At 48.8% G+C, this 19,713-nt stretch overlaps 1 protein-coding gene across 2 annotated transcripts in view; it reads right to left on the bottom strand.

Moving 5' to 3' along the window:
* The window catches only part of SLC6A5 (solute carrier family 6 member 5), a 67,989-nt gene that overhangs the window by 18,363 nt on the left and 29,913 nt on the right, over positions 1 to 19,713 (bottom strand). For both annotated transcript variants that reach the window (XM_019812187.3, XM_019812186.3), the window contains 6 exons: positions 12,713 to 12,847; positions 10,877 to 10,980; positions 7,830 to 7,954; positions 2,819 to 2,931; positions 1,939 to 2,070; positions 901 to 1,000 (listed from right to left, as the gene is read on the bottom strand). In XM_019812187.3, the coding sequence (XP_019667746.2) occupies positions 901 to 1,000; positions 1,939 to 2,070; positions 2,819 to 2,931; positions 7,830 to 7,954; positions 10,877 to 10,980; positions 12,713 to 12,847 (709 nt within the window). The remainder of the gene's footprint in view (positions 1 to 900; positions 1,001 to 1,938; positions 2,071 to 2,818; positions 2,932 to 7,829; positions 7,955 to 10,876; positions 10,981 to 12,712; positions 12,848 to 19,713) is intronic.

Genomic DNA, 19,713 nt, shown 5'->3' with positions numbered 1-19,713 from the left:
TAGTTTAGAGCATGCTGCTATGTCTTTTTGGTTTTAATATACAAATAGTCTCTACTGGCATTGTTCACATTCCTGGTTCTGGTGACCTTATCTATGTTAGGGAGGCCTTAGTCTGTGGATGGTTCTAAGACTTCCAGGTACGGAGAAGTCATTCGTGCCTTGAACCCAGTAGGGCTTGCTTGTGTGACTGGCAGTGCACACAAGGGGGCCAGGAGATCCCCTGGTGAGACACCCCCCCACCAAGCACAAGCACCTCCACACAAAAGGCAAAGATGGCATTTGCTGCCCTACCTTCCTATTGTTCTTGATAATAGCCCCCATTAATTACGGGATGCAGGTTGCCATGGTGATAATAGGACAGACTAAACTGTAAGGAAACTGGAAGTTCATTCCCGGGAAAAGCTCGGATTGAGTTCTTGCATCACAGACTTCCATTATGTTAATAAAGTTTCCTAAGACCAGCGAGCCTGGTGGTCTCTTTTCTCATTGTGGTATCTGAGGCCCAGCCTTGAAGCTACTTCTTGCCTCAAGCTCGATGAGGATTGCAAGACCAGGAAATAATTTCACACCTGCAAAGCAGCTTTCCTCCTCCCTAATCTGGCCACGTCCACAGATCCTAACTCATCACGTGTCAGACCATACCCAAAGGCATGGTCTTAGGAGTTTCTGAAACAAAGAGGGATTTCTGAGTTTCACCATCAGCCACCTTTTGCTTCTCAGTTAAATTTGGATCACGGTGGTCCCGAGGCAAATTTGGAAATAAAGGTGCAGCTCTCTTATGTTTCCCAAAGAGCCGCAATTAAACCAGTCATTATCTTATTAAATATGGAAAACCCACTTGCCACGGATGCCTTATGACACTAAGTCCTCCCTTGGCAGTCAGCATGGCGATCTCCTTACCGTACACGTAGGAGATCCCCACAAGCTCAAAAATGGCAATGATGACGAGGGCGTAGGACGCGGCATACGTGTCCACAAGCTGAAACATGTAAATTCCGCCCTGGTAGGTAAAAGAAAACGGTCAACACCAGCGGGCTTGGATCCTGGCTCTTCCCACTTAGAACAGCCAATCCTTGCCTTGTGGGGAGGAGAGTCAGATACAAGCAGGAGTCAAAGGCTCTCCCCTCCCCTCCACAGTGGTAACCTAATCCCAGTCTAGTATGCAGGCTGGGGGCCTTGCCATGTTAGCAAAGCAATTCCTCGAGAGACTCTGAGCCAATCAATAAAACAAGCACAGAAAAGGGATCTAACATCTCACTCTTAAAAGGCAAAGGTCAACATCTGAAGACGTATATGTGAAAGCAGGCAGATGGTTTCATTTTTGCCTTAAGCAATAGACAGATCTACCCCCAAATCTGCACTCCCCTGACCTTCATATGACCTTTAGGTGTCATTGGGCATTCCTCACACATCCCCCTGCACCTTTACCTTGCTCTTTATGCCTCTCCATGACAGATGAGGCTTAGAGACAATCTTATGCCAATTCATCATTTTACAGATGAAGAAACTAAGGCCCAAAGTAGTGACTTGCTCAAGGTCACAGAGAGAGAGAGAGAGAGAGCAAAAGCAATACGTATACTGAGAGAGCTAACGTGCAGGACTAGAAGGAATCCAATAGCTGTTTGACTCCCATGTGTAAGGAGTAACCAACTGGGAATTTCTCTGGTCAGTAAATTTGGATTTTCATGTATTCTCTTTTCTTAAAAGTAGGACACACCTGCCTTGTTGGCTCAGGGAAGCGACATCTCAATTATGAAGATGCTACAAGTAACACTAGTAGCCAAGGTGACGGGTTTTTATCTGTGGCCAGAATCCCTCATGACTGGGTGCTGTCCACACTGGAATGGCAGTGACTCGGCTACTACTAAGAGTCTCGAGCAGATAGCCATCGGGCCCCCACGTGCCCCACCCCAAGACTGTGGCCAGCAGGCAGCTCACCTGAGTGATCATCGGGAAGCCCATGATGAAGAAACAAATGCAGCAGCCCAGAGTGAAGACCGGCTTGTGTGTGCGCAGGTACTTGGGGAACTCATCTGAGATGGAGGTCACGATCGTCTCGATGGTGGCAAACTGGAACAGTGCCAGGAGAGGGGCATCTGAGACAAACCACCCAACCCAAAAGGTTCCCAAGGTCCTTTGTGTTTCCCACCGGGGAAAGAGGTATTTGCATGAGGTTTGGTTCCTAGGACTGCATTCCCCTGATGGATCTAAAAGGCTTTGTTGGGGTCCAACCCACAAGGCCAGCAAGGGGAATCCAAAAGGATGTGAGCTCTAGAAACTGCATATCCAGCCCCCAGAGACTGCACACACTCATCCGTCAGGACATGTGAAGCTTCACTTGGTATTCATGAGATGTAAATTCCTTTCCTCCAGTTTACCTCGAATTTGATCTTCAACTTGAGGAAAACCCCTCTTTGCGCCAACCACTAAAGTCTGAGCCCCTGCCGGCAAGATTTGTGGCAGTCTCAGCCCCACGGCAATCTCCCTAAAATCGGCTTCATATTATTCCCCCTTATCCAGCCCCACAGAATTTGCATTGGCAAAGTGACACCAAAGATGGAAGTCCACAGGCTAAAACCTGCATGGAGAGTGGAGGGAAGGAGAGGGAACGGCTTCTTTGCACGACCCCACGAGTCACCCATGAATACAAAGTTGTCCTGAGCCCTGGACAGGTACCTCACCATCCTACATTGCTCGGGGAAACATTCAGAGACCACCAAGGCCAGCCTGGCCACAGGCTGCACAGAGGAAGCAGGTGAGGGGGTCTTCAGGAAGGGCCTCAGGCAGGCTCTTCCTTTGATAAGGGGACGCGGCTCACCATAGTGTCAAGTCCAAGAGTGAGGAGCATCAGGAAAAAGATGATGGCCCAGAACGGAGAGAGGGGCAGCCTGGTTAAGGCTTCTGGGTAAACCACAAATGCTATGCCTGGTCCTGAAAAGGAACAAGACAGATGACTGCACACAGGCCCAGCTCCAGACGCCCTCCTCCTGGAAGAAGTCCACAGGGGCCTCTCCACAGACATATTATATGGTGCTTCCACTGGTTTTTTTTCTTCATCTCCTTTCATTTCCCCAGTTAGACCTCAAACTCCTTGAAAGGAAGGACTAAGGGAATCAGGCCCACACTTCAGTGAACTCAGAGGTGCAGCTAAAAATAGTGCCACAGCAGAAACTCAGACTCCAAGGCCAGGCTGTATCCCACACATATGCCACAAAACCCCCCATCTCTGTGTTGATGAGTTGAGGGAGCATATATAATAATTACCCTGTAGAACAGTGATTCTCAACCAAGGGTGAGTTTAGGCCCCCACCCCTGACCCAGGGGACGTTTGGCAATATCTGGAGACAATTTTGACTCTCACTACTGGGGTGGGGATGATTATTGACACCTCAAGGGCAGAGGCCAGGGATGCTGCTAAAGATCCCTCAATGCACAGGACAGTCCCCATGACAAAGAATTATGCAACCCAAATGTCAATAACGCTGAGGTTGAGAAACCCAGCACTAGGTTAGACCACACCAAGAATGACATCATTTCCTGCCTTTCACAGTCTTTCCTCCTAGTCACTCCTCCAGGAGAAACCTTTTGCAGAAATCATGAATCCATCTACTGCTTTTATTATCTTGCCTTCAAAGGCTTGGTAAAGACAGGTAATACACAGGTAATTAGTTGGGGAAAGGGAGCTGTGAGACACAGTGTAAAGGTTAAAGGAAATTGGACTCTAATGGTCAGACAGATCCAGGTCCAAATTCAGACTCTAGGACTCCAGCTATGCAACTCAAGACAAGCCATTTCATTTCTATAAGCCTTAATTTTGCCCATCTGTCAAATGGGAATAACAAAAATACCTCACAGGGTGTTTACGAGGAACAAATGAGACAGCACAGGCACAGCACTGAGACCAATGCCTCGCACATCATCAGAACACACAGATTATTCACTGTGATTATGAGTGGACAAGGAACTTGGAAACTAGCGGTTCTGATTCAAGGTTTTCAGCAAATACAACACGTGGCCTCGGCAGAGAAGGTCTGAGCTGCCATTTCTCTGCTCTCACAAAGACTGCCAGACATTCCTGCCTGCCTCGCAGCCTCACTGGGAAGATTACTGTGACCCACGATCGCTAAAGACCCAGCAGTTACAGATTTCCTCGTAAACAGAAAACTAAATGATAGTGGCAGAGACAAGCGAATGCCAGGTTAATCCACAGCCACTGCACGTTTGGAAATCAGATATTGCAGCACCTGGAGTTTTTATAACTCAAGCATAACAGCACTTTTTTAAACTGGAATTTATCAGGTTGTTAGTTCCTAATGTTGCCGAGGGCCTTGGGGTATTTAAAATATAAAGCCTTGAATGCTTAAGATACCCCCGCTTTATGCATTTATTGAACAGACGGCACAGCCAGCCTCTGAAGGCTTCCTATGTGAACCATAAAAGTCTGTATTAAACTACAGTTCAAAATAGGTCTCAAATGCAGAACACCAAGGAATCCAGTTTAGTGCTCTGGCGACAGCCAGGCCCATAAAGCGGACAAGAAGGTCTTGAAACGGCCACGACACGAGGACCTGGTCGATTGCTTTAACAGGATTTGGCCCTTTGGGCTTTACTGCTTTTTCAGGGGGCAGGAAATGATTTCAAAATATTCGGCCTGCTTCTATTACATCTGCCTCCCTGAAGTACACAGGTGAAGGCATCACTTTCAGCAAACTCAGTGTATCTAAGGTGGCTGGGAAGTGGATTTTTTTAAATACATTTTTATATTACTTTGTAGAGTTCAGGGTTTTTTTTCTCCTCCACTGGAAAAATGGATTGACTGAGCACCAGCAGAGTTTTCCCCAAAGAGGCCCTTATGTCCCATAGAGTCCGAGTCCTGTTCCTCTCCTCTCCCACTGGGAGGCAGTATAGCCCAGTGGCTGGAGGGCATACTCCATTTCCCTTGTGGACTGAAAAACTGGCTCTTCCTCTTGCCAGCTGTGGGACTTTAGATGAGGCTTGTTCTCTCTGGACAGACGTCAGTTTCCTTACCAATGTGGATAATAGTACCCACACTGGGCTCAGAACAATGCCTGGACATAGTGAGAACTCAGTACGCAAAGATCGTCAATACTCTTCCTATGAGAGGAGATCAAAGAGGTTCTGCATGTCAGCAACTTGGACAGGAGGTCTCTGTCTTGCTTTATCCTAGAGAGTCTCTAAAAACACAACCAGGGCTCTGGCCAGTGCAATACAACCGATCACAACACACTGGATACAGCCACTCTGCTGGGAAGCCTATTACGAATGGAAAAGTTCTCAGAGGGTACACTGCCTGAACTGTGCCTTTGGAAGGAAGGACTGGCATCCCGGTGATAGACAGACAGTTGGATGGATGGTCAGTCCTGTTTGAGAGTATTCATTTTGATCAGCAGTGTCTCTGAATGATTAGGGACCTAGATCTGGGAACTCTAAATCCAATATGCACATCTGTGTTCATCTACTTTGGTCTAACCAGTCTATCTGAGGGTAGATGAGCATTTCTGCTGCTGATAGAGCTTCTGGTTGGATTCTGACCATGAGTTTCAGCTCCACAGGCAGCAAAGAAGGTGGTTGGCAGGTGACCCTAAAGGTTGATTTCCCAGGCAGGTGCTTTTCTGGGGTAGATGACTGAGAACATGCCCCCTTCCCTATGCTCATCGTAAAAGCAGAGGACAGCTGGTGTCGTCACTAAACCCATCCTCAGCTCCCCCCAAACTGATATGGCTGAGATGTACAGCGATGACTTTGACAAAAATGCCTCCCTAAGAAGGGAGTGGTAAACAAAATAGAATATTGTTAGGTCACTAAAGAGAACTTGTTTTGGAGTAAAGACCAAAACACAGTTACTAGTGTTGGGTCAGCAAAAATGTACCGAATGTCTGCATGCCAACATGGCTCAGCTAGGAGGGGGCGGGGCTGACATTGACTGCGGGCCCGACCCCAGATGTCTCTCCTGGATTCTGCATAGCATCCATCATACCTGAGAAAATCAAACATCCTGCCAATCACATTTAAGAATGTGTGTAAACTCAGATGAAGGGATAGCTGCCCCAGGGGGTCTGAGAGGAGGTCTTATGAGCCAGTGCCCACTCCCTCATGTGGAATGAGGCACTCTGTCCCTGTGCCAGTGACAACCAGAGATTTAACACATTAGAACCTGTAAGAAGTGCTCTTCGCCCCATTTAAATCAGAGGAAGTAAAAAAAATCTGGAAAGGGGAAGTTTTCAGAAAGAAACATGGGCAATTGTCTTAGTCTTTCTTTATAAAGGAAAAACAAAATTCTGTTTGGGTTTTAGCGACAGGTACCTCCAAATCCTTTTCCTGGGGCAGGAAAGAGCTCAGAAGAGTTAGCTAAAGTGGCCACACATCTTAGGAATCATAACCCTGCAACATGGCCACTGGCTCACGATGAGCTCAGGAATGTCACAAAACTCACAGATACTTCAGATCTGCTAAAAAGTGAGCCAGAACCTCCCTGCTCCAGCTACTCTGCTTAGAGAAAATGAGGACAGCTGGGGTGCACAGGCACCCCCCCCCCAGGACAAGGCCTTCTCTCCCCTCCCTCCCCTCCCTGCTCCCCGGGGACTTGAGAGGTTTCAAGGAGGGCAGGGGGGTAGCATTCACTCAGCAACTCTAATTTAATGCAGTGCTGAAGAACCAAACACCCTGGGGGGTTAACATTCTCTCCTGGCAGAGGTAATTACCCCCCTGGAGTATGCCAGCTCTTTAACTCTTTGAGGCCCACTGTGCACCAGCAGCATCACTGAAGCCCTAATTAATTATCCTTGGGGAGCCAGCAGAGAGCCCAGCAGCAGCCCGAGGAGAAGGTGACATTTCTAGGGCTTAGTTCCCTCAAGTGCTCGCATTGGAGCATGATCTGGGAATGGCAGTGAGCTCCCTGAAGGAAGCCCTGTCCTGTCCCCACAGTCCCGGCGCAGTTCCAACACCAAGGCATCCCACGAACATCTGGTTAGAGAATGACTGAAATGACAGACAGTAGCCACAATGAAATCCCTTAATCACGGGATCCTTTGTGGAGTAAGGCTGGGAGGAAACAAAGAGTTAAATAAAAATATTAAACACTATCTACAAAAACGCTGTGCTGGAAATAACAGATTGAGATGAAAATGAAAGCTCTCTATAAACTCACGAGTACCCATTAATATGGGGATCACTTGGATGGAGAGTAAACGTTTTTTTCTACATCCTTCCCACCACCACCATCCAACCTTTCCACTCACTGGGGAAAAAAAAAAAATTGCAGGTCTGCATTGCTAACTAAGCAGAAGGCCCTGAGAGCACACCTGACCTAACAAACAGAAAATGCTTTGTCAGGAAAAGCTGCTTTGAAGCTGGTGCTCCGGGTAGTAGGCATCAGCACTCGGTTTCCACAGACCCTCTGCGAGGGATGCCATCGTGCAGCGGGCTGTGTCCACATCAGCTCCAGGGTGCTGGAGAATCCTCTTTGGGCGCTGCCCAAAGAATCCTCCACCTGCCCCTGTCAGGCATAACAGGCATAGATCTTACTTATTCAGGCTGGAGCTGCATTAAGAGAGGAAAGGGAAAACCAAAGAGAGGAGAGGAAGCAGGAACGGGGCTTCTCTACCAGCCCCTCTGGTTGGGAACTGGCCAGCTCTGACCCTGCATGAGCTTCCTACTCAAGCTTGTCTGAGTCTCTCCACAAGGTGGTGCTGGGCTGTCCCACCATCTCCTATTCCAGAAGGCCAGTTTTCCAGGGGAGCATAGGTCAGGAGCTCGTGAGGCGAGCCTGGAGCCTGTCCTGCACCAGCGGGGTGACAAACGCACCGTACCTTGGTCCGCCACGTTCTCAATGTTGACCTTGCGTTCGTTGGCCATGAAGCCAATAACCGAGAAGATGACAAACCCGGCAAAGATGCTCGTGGCACTGTTGGTGCAGGTTACAATGAGAGTGTCCCTGGGGAAGAGACAAGAGTTTGCCATTAGGTGTGCTCTGTGAGCAGGAAGGGACAAGGAGAAGGACACACAAATGTGTGCCCCTGAGTTTGAATGCACATGTGTATGTGTGTACGTGCCCATTTCTAAACATGTTTTCACTGTGGGCCAGAAAGGAACAACCAGTCTTGACCAAAGATTTCTCCTAACTGCCCTACTCCAGGGCCCCTGGGTCAAGACTCTAGTTCTACGTGCTCTCGAACCAGGGCTGCCCTCATCAAAGTAGCAGAGGCAAGACTGTCCATCAGAGCAGAAGCGGACGGGATGGGGCCTTTCAAGGACTCCAGGACAGGAATCATATATGAGAGAAGAGAAGGCGGTGGGACCATGAAATGCCACCAGGGTTTGAGGACACCTTGGGGTGGGGCACACAAAAGCCCAGGGGTTGAGGCAGGCTAGGAGACCAGCCCTCTGCCTTCACCCCGGCACCCTCTACTGGCAATATAATTGCAGTTTCCCAGCCTGCCTGTCCAGCCAACCTGGCCAGACTCAAAAGAGAGGTCAAGCTAGATGGAAACTCAGAGAGAATTCAAATCCTGATTCTCCCACCTGTCGGTCCCGTGACCTTGAGAAAATTATTTCCTTCCACAGTGATTTTAAATGGTGGCAATGACCCCACCTTTCTCATAGGTGGTTGTGAGGAGAGAACCATGTGATGTTCTGCACAGTGCAGAGCTTGGCACGGAGCAAGTGTTCAGTAAACAACCCACCTTATCTGGCCCTTAATTTACTGATAAGGAAACTGAGGCACAGGGAAAGAAATAGGTTAATTAATTGTGGGTCAGGATTTGAACCCAGACCTACTGCCTCAGCCCATGTTCTTTCTGCCACATCACAGAGCCTCCTTTCTACCAAAGCACAGAGCCATGCGTCCCCTTGGACAGTGTTCAGACTGATCCTTGGGTCATAAGTTCACGAGCAGCCGTGACCAGAGAAGTTCACATACCTTAGCTGGCATTCCGGCCATTATGGGCTGAATTGTGTGCCCCCAAATTCATATATTGAAGTTCTAATACCCCAGCTGCTCAGAATGTGACTATGTTTGGAGATAGGGTCTTCACGCAGGTAACTCGGTTAAAAGGAGGTCATTAGGGTGAGACCTGATCAAAATGACTGGTGCCCTAACAGGAAGAGATTAAGACACAGATGCACACCCAGAGAGAGGGCCTCGTGAAGACCCAGGGAGTAGAAGGCCATCTACAGGCCAAAGAGAGGCCTCAGAAGAAATCAACCCTGCCGACACCTCGATCTTAAACTTCTAGTCTCCAGCACTGTGAGACAATTAATCTCTGTTGTTCAGGCCACGCACTCTGCGGTATTTGTTATGGAAGCCCTAGCAAGCTAGTACAAAAGCTGTCTCCAACCTGGCCTCCGCCCAGCTCAGGCCCATTTCCTTCTAGCCTCCTGCATACACACCTTCTGTTCCAGTCCCACAGACCCGCTCCCACCTCACATCTCCATCACATTCAGTCTCATTCCCACGTCTAGCTGTTCCTGCCACCTGAAATAAACTCCCACCTCCCCTGCACCTGCTGAAATTTGGCCCAGTAGAGATCTCACCTCCATGAAGCCATCCCAACCACCTCAGCTCACAGCTTAACTATAATCTTTTCCTCTTCATCCACAAAATATCTCATACATTATTAGAAAATAATAATAATGGCAGCTTCCATTGATTCAGTACCTACTATGTGTGAAATATTGTTCTACAAACTTTGCATACATTATCACTTACCTCTCCATTTATATATTATATATATATGTGTGTATATATATATATGTGTGTATATATATATATATATAATCTGCATTTTATAGATGAGAGAAAAGAGGCTCAGAGACATGAGGTATTTTGCCCACGTCTCACGTGTTAGTGAATGAAGTCATAACTCAAATCCAATTCCATCTGACTCTAGCGCTGGCTGGCTTGCTTCCTTCCTCCCTTCCTCTCTTCCTTCCTTCCCTCCCTCCCTTCTTCTGCCTTCCTTCCTTCCTCTCTCCCTTCCTCTCTTCCTTCTTTTCTATTTTAGATCAGCTCAACAATAGAATAGACTGTATTTTCTTATTGTTTGTCATAGATGTATTTAACTTTCAGACGTCATCTCCTCCAGGAGCTCTCCAGGCTCTCCTGGGTGGTGGTCTTTGGGCTTCCCTAACATCACACCATCCAAATATTCTCAATGTCACTATGTATCAGAATCTCCTGAGTATCCTCTCTGGATATATAGATTCCTGGGTACACCCCACCTCCAAACATTCTGATTAATAGATCTGGAAAGGGACTCAAATCTTGCATTGTTTTTTCAGCTTTACTGAGGTATAACTGAAAAATACAATCTGTAATATATTTAAAGTATACAACCTGATGATTTGATGCGCATATACATTGTGAAAAGATGCCCACCACGTCTACTAACATTTCCGTGAATTAACATGCTCATCAACAGAGTTCTCTTTCCCCTGTACCTTGCTGCCTTTCTCACTGGGGTCTCTGGCAATGTATTTGCCAAGGGACAGTGACCATACTGCATCAGGGACCAGCATACAACTGTATCCATAGACTAGATAGCTCACAAATGACTATCCCGGGACACAGCCAGCTGCACAGCAACCTCTGGGGAGGCTCAACCCCATCACATAAAGAGCCACTGAGCTCACGTGTCAGAGTCGGCCCTGCAGGTTGGGGTCCAGGCCACCAGAAGCCGGCAGCTAGGACTTAGCAGGAGGTTCCATCTATGCCGGAAGAAACCCTCTGGCTCTACCTCAGGTTACGTGTGAGGGTATGGTGTGGCCTTAGGTGTCTGATGAGTCAGTCCATCGATTTGTTCCCAGACCTTATTCCCACTCAGCAGCCACCTCTGGGTTATCAAGTGCCTCCACGTACCTGTAGCAGTTGTTGTGGAATTTGTTGTAAGAAGAGAGAGTGATCAGGCCTCCCCATGCAGCAGACAAAGAGAAGAAAATCTGAGTGGCAGCATCCTTCCATACCTGGGAGGCAAAGGGGGAGAAGATCCAAGGTCACTGGAGGAGGGGAGGGGAGTCTCCCAAAGTCAGGGCCACATCATCTCCCCAGGGGGAAAGGCACACCAACACAAATGAGAAACACACATCATTGGTGCTGGCAGCCAAAAAGGGGCAGTAAATTCCCTGGGAGATTAAACCTCCATTCTAATCGAAGGAGAGGAAACCAGACTACACATACAGGTCATGCTCGTACGTCCTGCCACGGAGAACTGAACAGAAGGGACAGCCCTCTCTCTAGCTGCATACGTGCTCGATAAATAACTGGAACAGCAAACGTAGTCATGGGTACAAAAGAAATACCTTCTTAAGCTGACGTCCTTACAGATTACAGCTGGTATTAAAACTCTAGAGTTCTACAGCTCCTCGCCTTAGTAAAACCATCTGGGCCTCAGCACAGTGGATTGCATGGTGCCACATCCTCCTCGAACTTGGCTGACAATGCCTCTTGGTTCTCTTGGTGAACTCTCTTAATTGTCCCCATAAAACTCCAGATGGCCACTCAGGAGTCAGAGCTAGAAGTTTATGTGATTTGTACAACAGACCTCCCATCATTTTTATAAATTAAATCCAGTGTTTAAATTGTGCTTATAATGTGCAAAGAGAAAGTTCAAGCCTGTGCTGGCAAGTGTGCACCTACCCCACCATCCACTGTCCCACATTCCTGAGTAACAAAGCTGTGGTCTCATGTAAAGACAGCCATTCATCGAGTGAAAGGACCCCCTCCCTGCATCAAGGGGAAGTCCAGCTACGAGAAGATTATCCTATGATTTAGTTTCTGACCAATGATGTGAAAAACAAGTATCATGTGGAACTTCTGGGGTTTCTCCTTTATTTTAAGAGAGGGAGGGTACCTATTTCCACCTCTTTCCGCACTCTCTTTGTGCTACCTGGAATGCTGATATGATGGCAAGGGTTCTGGCAACTACACAGAAGTGAGTCACGTGAGGACAGAGAGAGAGGAGCCTGGGACTCTACAAAGCCACCCAACCAGTGCTTAACTATCTACATTGGGCCCTTCCGTGCATCAAAGGGAAAGAAAATTGTCTTGTTCACACTGTCATTATCTGGGGTTTTCTGTTACATGCAGCCAAACCCAATCCAAGCTTTAGGTTCTTAATATACTGTGTATAAGCCGATTTTTCTTCAAGGTGAGGAAATTCACTTACCAGCCAATCACCCCCTCATTTGGAGGTTTTCGGGTTGGGAATGTGAGAATAGGATATGCCTGTACAGAATATGCAAAGAGGAAGTCCAAATGTGTGCTGGCTCCGTGTGGGTGTGCCAGAAGTCTGCAAATGCGCCTGAGCCCTTTAAGTTATAATTGCTGTGGTTTGCCTAAGCAAATTGCTGTTATTTTCCACCCAGCAAAACTCCATTCCCAACACACTATAATTAGTACCCAATGAGTCGTGTGAGGTGGCCCAGTGCTATTACGGGCATTGCATTCTTCATTTTCGCCTGCACCTCAACCCCAGATACAGGACAGCTATGTAGGACAACCACTCCAGGGATCAGAAAAAAACCTCCAGCTGCCCACTTCTCGTTAAAGACTTCCCGAGTGCGTAATGGTCCTAGGTTATCAGGACCTTGTAAACGCGGACAGCGAGATACCCTGGGGGAGGAAGTCTGACCCCTTTTGTCAAACTGTCCCAGAGCGAGACTCATCCCTGGGGTGTGAATGAAAGCATAAGCCCACCGTGGCATCCGTGAGCTTCTCCCACTTAGGTGTGATGAAGTACCAAATCCCAGCGCCAGCTCCGGGCAGGGTGACTCCTCGGATGAGGAGGATCACAAGCACGACGTACGGGAACGTGGCCGTGAAGTACACCACCTGGAAGAACCACGCGAAAGAGTGATCAGAATGAGCATGCCTGCAAGACGTGTCCATGCCAAAGAGGCATCAACAGAAGTGGTGGGTGATCTGTCATCTGGACACCAGCACCTGACGGTGAGGGCGTCACGGTAGTTGTCCCCAAACTCTGCCAGGGCTGGGGACACAGGGAAGGCACCGGGACCCAAGATCAGAAAGGACCAGAAATAAAGTCTGTGAAGGGACAGTGAAGGCTGTGGGTGAGTCGGCTGCAGTGCGGAAGGTTGGGGCGACCTTACCCCGCCCAGCTGCTGAGGGGACACCTCTCTGAGGAACTACCGAGGGAGGAAGGCTAGGAGCCTCCCTCCTCCCTAATTCCAACCCCACCCTCTACTTGAGGACCCTAACTAAATCCACCGTTAGAGATGAGTCTTTTACCTCCAGCTTTCCATCCTTGTTTATACAGACACCCTAGATGAGGCAGCCTGGCCAGGTGAAAAGAGCATGATCTTAGAAACATTTAGGTTCAAATGAAATCACACGTCTGGCACTGAGTAGCCTTCAACAAGCTCATAAGCTCTCTGAATCTGTTTCTGCAACTATAAAGTGGACACAATAACACCTTTCTTTAAAAAAAATTACTTTGTGGATTAACTAGCATAGCCACTAGCATAGCCTGATTGAGAATGGATGGCCATTCAGTGCAGTGAAGCTCAACTAGTATTTATTGATGGCCTACTACGAACCAGGCACTGTGCCAGATGTTAGATGCATAAAGATGAAGGGACTGAGGGCCTGCAAGACCCAGAGACAATGTCTGCACAGTGGGCCACACCATTTCACCTGGGACACTATGAATTCCGGGGGAAGCATTGTACTCAACCTGGGAGTTTACTAAAAGATTCACAGAGAGGACACCTGAGCCAGATCTAGAGGCCAAATACAACTTAAGGAGGTGAGATGAGGTGGAAGGTGGAGGGGGAAAGTGGGAAGGCAGTCGTGTGAGGGCAAAGGTCCAGTGACTCACTATTAGGACGACACAGAGTGGGGGCTAAGAGTGACAGGGGCACTGGGAGGAGACCACACCATGGGAGGCCTTGAATGTCAGTCGAAGGACACTCCCGCATTCTGGATGAGAGGGAGGGACAGAGTGAAGAAACACTTAGAAGTAACATCAGCAGAACATGGGGACTGTGGTTTTGGATGGGGCTTATCTGTCAATCAAACATCTGGGTAAAGGAAGAGCTTGGGATCAGGATCCCATCCTACGAACCTGAGTTCAAATCCCAGCCCCATCACTTATGAGCTGAGCCAGCTGGAAAATGACTTAACCCCTTTGAGTCTCAGTGCCCACACTTGTGAAGCGGTGATAATGTCAGCATATTCCTCATGGGACTCTTGGAGGAGTACAATGGGATGATTCACACAAAGTTGTAGTGGAAACAGAAGCACCACTTCTGTCTTACTCGGGAATTATGCCAATCCTAAATTTAATAACACTGACAACCCTCTGCTCACAAGCCAGTTGAGTCCCCAGAATGCATCAAAAGATCTTACAAGGATAAGACTCCCCCCAAACCCTCTCTGATCCTTGACGTGGGTGCATACAGCCAGCTAGGCAAGCACTGTTGGTCCAGAGCCTCCCCATTCCCACATTCCCACCTGTAGCCCTCCCCCCAGGGTACCTGGGACCCCTGTGCCCTGGGAGAGAAACAGAGACACCACCACACACTGGCTGCACAGACTCCAGGACCTGGTGGGGGGCTCCAGAATGGCAGGACCAGCAGGCACTGGGTTTTCAGGGGATGAGGACTGATTAAGGGACTCGCAGAGGTGGGTTGAGGGAAGGTTAGGATTTTTTTTTTAACATTTATTTATTTTCAAGAGACAGAGACAGAGTGTGAGTGGGGGAGGGGCAGAAAGAGAGGGAGACACAGAATCTGAAGCAGGTTCCAGGCTCTGAGCTGTCGGCACAGAGCCCGACGTGGGGCTCAAACCCACTAACCGTGAAATCGTGACCTGAGCTGAAGTTGGACACTTAACTGACTGAGCCACCCACGCACCCCAAGGGAAGGTTAGGATTGAGATTAAGATATAACTCTTGGGGTTGGGGCACCTGGGTGGCTCAGTCTCTTAAGCAGCCGACTTCCGCTCAGGTCATGATCTCACGGTTTGTGAGTTCTTACACTGACAGTGCAGAGGCTCCCTGGGATTCTCTTTCTCCCTCTGTCTCTGTCCCTCCTCTGCTCATGCTTTCTCTCTCTCTCTCAAGATAAATAAACTTAAACACACACACACACACACACACACACACACACACACACCCCGATCTATCTCAGGGTCATTTCATTAAGCATTTGGGTAGATCAGTAAATCCAGCAAAGACCCCTGGCCTCAAATAGCTTACATTCTAGCTAGGATCTCCCTAGCCAATAGTGGTCATAATCATATTATCTGTGGCAGGTTACAAGGTAGTGAGTGTACTGGAGAAAAGAGAAAGTAGAGCAGGGTAGAAGGAGGGCGGGGTGTGCTGGGGAGGACGGTTGGGAAGAAGGCCATTTTGAAATGGGCAGGGAAGGCCTCATTGAGAGGTTGGCCAGGACTTGAAGGAAGTGAGAGTGACCCAACTGGATATGTGGGAGAGCATTCTAGACAGAGGGAACGGCTGCAGTAAGGAGTGTTCCTGACTTCTAGTAACAGCAAGGAGGCCAGTGTGGCTGGCAGGAGCACAAGTAGGAGAGGAAGTCAGAGAGGTGGGAGTAGGGAGTGGGGACAGGTCATGTAGAGCTTCGTGGGGCCTTTACTGTGGGAAATGGGGAGCTACTGCAGAGATTTGGATGGAGGGGTAACAGATCTAACATTTCCAGTTGCTACACTTCGAGTATACAGCAGGGCGCAAGAGTAGATGCCTGGCCAGGAGCTAGGAGGCTGGGCTGTACTTCTTGTCCCGGGGACCGTGATGACTCCACCCAGGGTGTTTCAGTGCCACTGGGAGAAATGCTCAGACACCAGATTTTATTTTGCTGGAAGAGCTACAGAATTTCCTGCTGATTCTGTGTGGAACGAGAAGAGAGAGAGGAGTCAGGGATGAGCCCAATGTTTCTGGCCTCAGGAGCTGAAAGGGTAGAGCTGCCACTGTCCAAAAGCTGTAGGTTAAGGAAACAGCAGAAGCGACTGCTTCCTCTAAACCCAACCTACCATCAAGGTCAACTCTTTCCTTCTGGCTACAGACCAGGGACGGGTGTCCTTTTTCTGCACCGCTGCCTCCACTGACCAGGGGGCCTCTGCGGCCTCCCCGCTGCCCTTGCCTGGACAACATGATTACTAGGGGGCTATGGGGGAGGGCAGCCCACCTCCTTCCAACCCCACCAAACGCACCTCTCTCTTTCCCCTGAAGCGAAATCCTTCCACACACAGACCATTGTGAAACCCAAAGGTATCTGACATCTCAGGAGAAAATCGCCTGCCTCAGGAGGGCTGGACTGTCCTCCAGGCTATGGGATGGGGCTGGGTGCAGGGATGATCCTGACCAGTCTGAACTCCCCATCCCACCAAGACAGTAGGGCAGTCCACAACTAAGGAATATCCGTTTCACCTCCTGACCACGGGGGCTAGTGGGAAGTGAGGATGGAAGGAGGCAGGGGAGAAGAGGTGATTTGGACAGCAGGGGCCGGCAGAAGAAAACCGCCAGACTGGCAGCAGTCTACCCAGCTGAGACACCTGCTCTCATCTGACTACGGGAGACTGCGTAGACGCGACTGTTTCTGGAGTTCCCTCTACAAATCAGCTGTTAGTAGTCCCATTTTGCAGAAGATGAAACTGAGACTCAGATTAAGTACTGCACAAGGGGTTAAATATCTCACTTAAGGTCTCCCAGCTGGAGCCAAGATCCACACCTAAAGCTTTCTAATTCCAAAACCTTTGTTCTTCCCTGAAGGCCACAAGATCACAAGTGGGTGGGGCAGAGCCGGGACTAAGGTGAGACAAGAGAAAGCACTAAAGGTGTAATATTTAAGGAGGCACTCACTCTCAGGGGCCAATCCCACACACTCAGGAGCCTGAGAGTGAGCGCCACCTCAAATTTTGCCACCCTAAGCACTTGCTGGCCTCACCCAGCTCCAGGCCCTGGTGTGTGGGAGGATGACGTCACTGCGGAGACGGTGATCAGGGTGAACTGAAAGGGCCCACAGTTTGGTTTATACATCCTGGGGATTTCGACTCAAGTGTGAGTCAGGTGTACATGGAGGCTTTATGCACAGCTTGTGTTGGGGGAAGGGGGCTCAGAACACACTTGTTTTCAGGATGTATTGTCAGAGGAATTAAGCTCCAACGGTAATGAGTTATATTTGGCAGGAGTGGCAATGACTAGTTGATCTGAGCCTGCCGCCCAGACACCTGGCAGCATCCGCCTCGCAGCAGGAGCCCCAACCAGGTGGTCAGGTAAGGTCCCACCAGCTAGCTAATTAGGCTACTTTGTGTTGTTGCCATAACTCTCACGCAGAGCGGCCCAAGGTCAGATGGGATGCATTTGACCTTCTGGCTGCCTGCTGTCACCCCTGCCCCTGGAATTCTAGCTCCTCAATGGGAGACCCATTCCTAGGAGATCTCCTAGGAAGCAGCAGACCATTCTTGTCTCTGACGGCCCTGAACAAGAGGAACTGAGCTCCTCTTGCTGCGGGAGAAGGTGGACATCTCTGTTGCTTAGAAATGACAGTCTTCGTGGAATTTCAATCACAAAGGAGCCTGTCATAATGAGGAGCGTCAGCATTCACCTTGGCTTCCAAACGATGCTCCATGACCAATGTCTGCACACCCCAGGGCAGGGTAATAAATTGTGATTCATTATTTCTGGGGCCATTTCTCATTTAAAAAAAATGATCAGTGATCCTTACTTGGCACCTGTTCTCCATGAAGCAGAATGATAAGTTAGCAGATCTAAAAGAAAAGCTTACCTGCTCAGGACTCCTCAAAAATTCCCATTCCAGAAAACCTGTAAAATCTAGCACCAAGGACTAAATTCTAGCTATAACACTGTCCTAAAAAATCATGGACTAACAAAGCTAACAGGGTCTTGGAGAATATTCAATCAGACCCTTGAGTTTGTAGATGTGGAAATTGAGGCCTGGATGCCTCTGTGACTTGCCCTCCTGGCAATGACAGCTGATGGTGGCAGAGATGGGGTGGGAGTACAAGGGTCCTGGCTCCCAGCAGGGGGACTTTTATCCCCTCTGTGCAAATGGATAGCTCCACAATTCTGCATTGCCATATCTTCCTAACATTGCCCCTCCTGGGGAAATGATGTTGTGTAGTGGAAAGAGCCCAGGCTTTAAAGGGAAACAGAGGTAGGTTCAAATCCCACCACTGCCACTTAAAAGCTGTGTGACCTCAGGCAATTTCCTCTACCTTGATGTGCCTCACCTTCTCTATACATAAAATGGGAATACATGTCCTTATTTATTCAATCTGCTGTTGTGCAGATCGAATGAACTAATGCGTGTGTAGCAGTTAGCATAGTGCCTGGCACACGGTGTTCCACAAAGCTCCCTTTCTCTTCCCATTTCCCCACCACAGCTACCAGGATGTCAGAGTGCTGCAGTGGCCCCTCAAGACATCAGTCATTCATAATAACAAAGATGAGAAAAGCTAATGCTAGTGAAGAGCTGACCAGATACCAGGTATTATACATATATGATCTCATTTAATCCTTGTAACAGTCCTATGCGGTAAGTACTGTTTTTCCCAATTTACAGATGCAGAAACTGAGGTTCCATGGGCCAAACAGTTGGTCCAGAATTACACAATGAGAAAGCGATAGGGGCAGGATTTGAACTCAGACTGATCTGACTCTAGAGCCAGCAGGCCATCCTTCCCCAGGTCACCAACAGGGCCACTGTTCTCCCTCCTCACCCATCACCTCTTCTCCTACAGTCACCCCTTCTAGCTTATCCTGCTAGAGACTGTCTGCTAGAGACCTGTCTGGCCACTTCAACCAAGCTGAGGTTGTCCTGTCTCGAGTTGTAAGTGACAATCCTGCCAGTGAGATTTTGTTTGAAAAATACTTGGCCTCTCTTGCTAAGCAGTCACTTGGCTTGGTTCCAAGCCACAGAAGGCAAGGAGTTCGGGAACCTCAGGACACGCTGGCCATTGTTGTGAGGGTCATGTCAACATTTCCCCCATCTTCCTGCTGCCCTAGAAGAACAATCTAGTCTAACCCAGCAGGCTCCTTGGGAGTCATCTGATCCTAACTCTCATTTTACAGAAGGGAACACTGAGGTCAGAGGGGAAAACTGAGGTCAGCTCACCTAGCAAGTGTTCAGACAGATGTCTTAGACATCACCCAGCCTGATTGCCTTTACTCTAAAAATGGGGAAACTGAGGACTTCTGCAATAGTTAGGTTTCTGCTCTTCATTTTAGCAGAAAAACAAATCAAAGCTAAGAGCAAATCAGAACCTCAGCCAGAGCCCAAGCAGAGATGTTCCTATACAGCAAACACCATGAGAAGTTCCAAAGGACTAGAACCCAGGTCTCCTCACCCCCAGTCTGCTTCTCCCCCAACCTTATGGGATTTTAGGTGTACCAATCACCTCCTGTAATCCTGACAATCCTGTGGGGGTCTACAGTTCAAGTTCCCGTGGTCCCAGATTACAGGGAGGGCAGCAGAAAGAGGTGTTATCAAAAGGTACCTATGAGCACGACCATGCACCCAGGAAGAAGACAGACTCCCCTCTGTACTGATGGGTGCCAAGTTTGGGTGCCTGGTGGGGGGTGTGAGGCCTGCCTGGGAGGTGGGAGATGACAAAGACTCATGTGCCCTTGAGGCCTGATCCTTCCAAAGTGGGTTGTTTGGATATCACCACCGTAAGCCCTGGCTGGGACACCCAGACCA

This window comes from Felis catus, chromosome D1 (genome assembly GCF_018350175.1).
Source record: "Felis catus isolate Fca126 chromosome D1, F.catus_Fca126_mat1.0, whole genome shotgun sequence".
In the NCBI taxonomy this organism is placed as follows: Eukaryota; Metazoa; Chordata; class Mammalia; order Carnivora; family Felidae; genus Felis; species Felis catus.
Note: the sequence above shows the minus strand (reverse complement) of the source record. Positions and strands in the feature narration are given on the sequence as shown.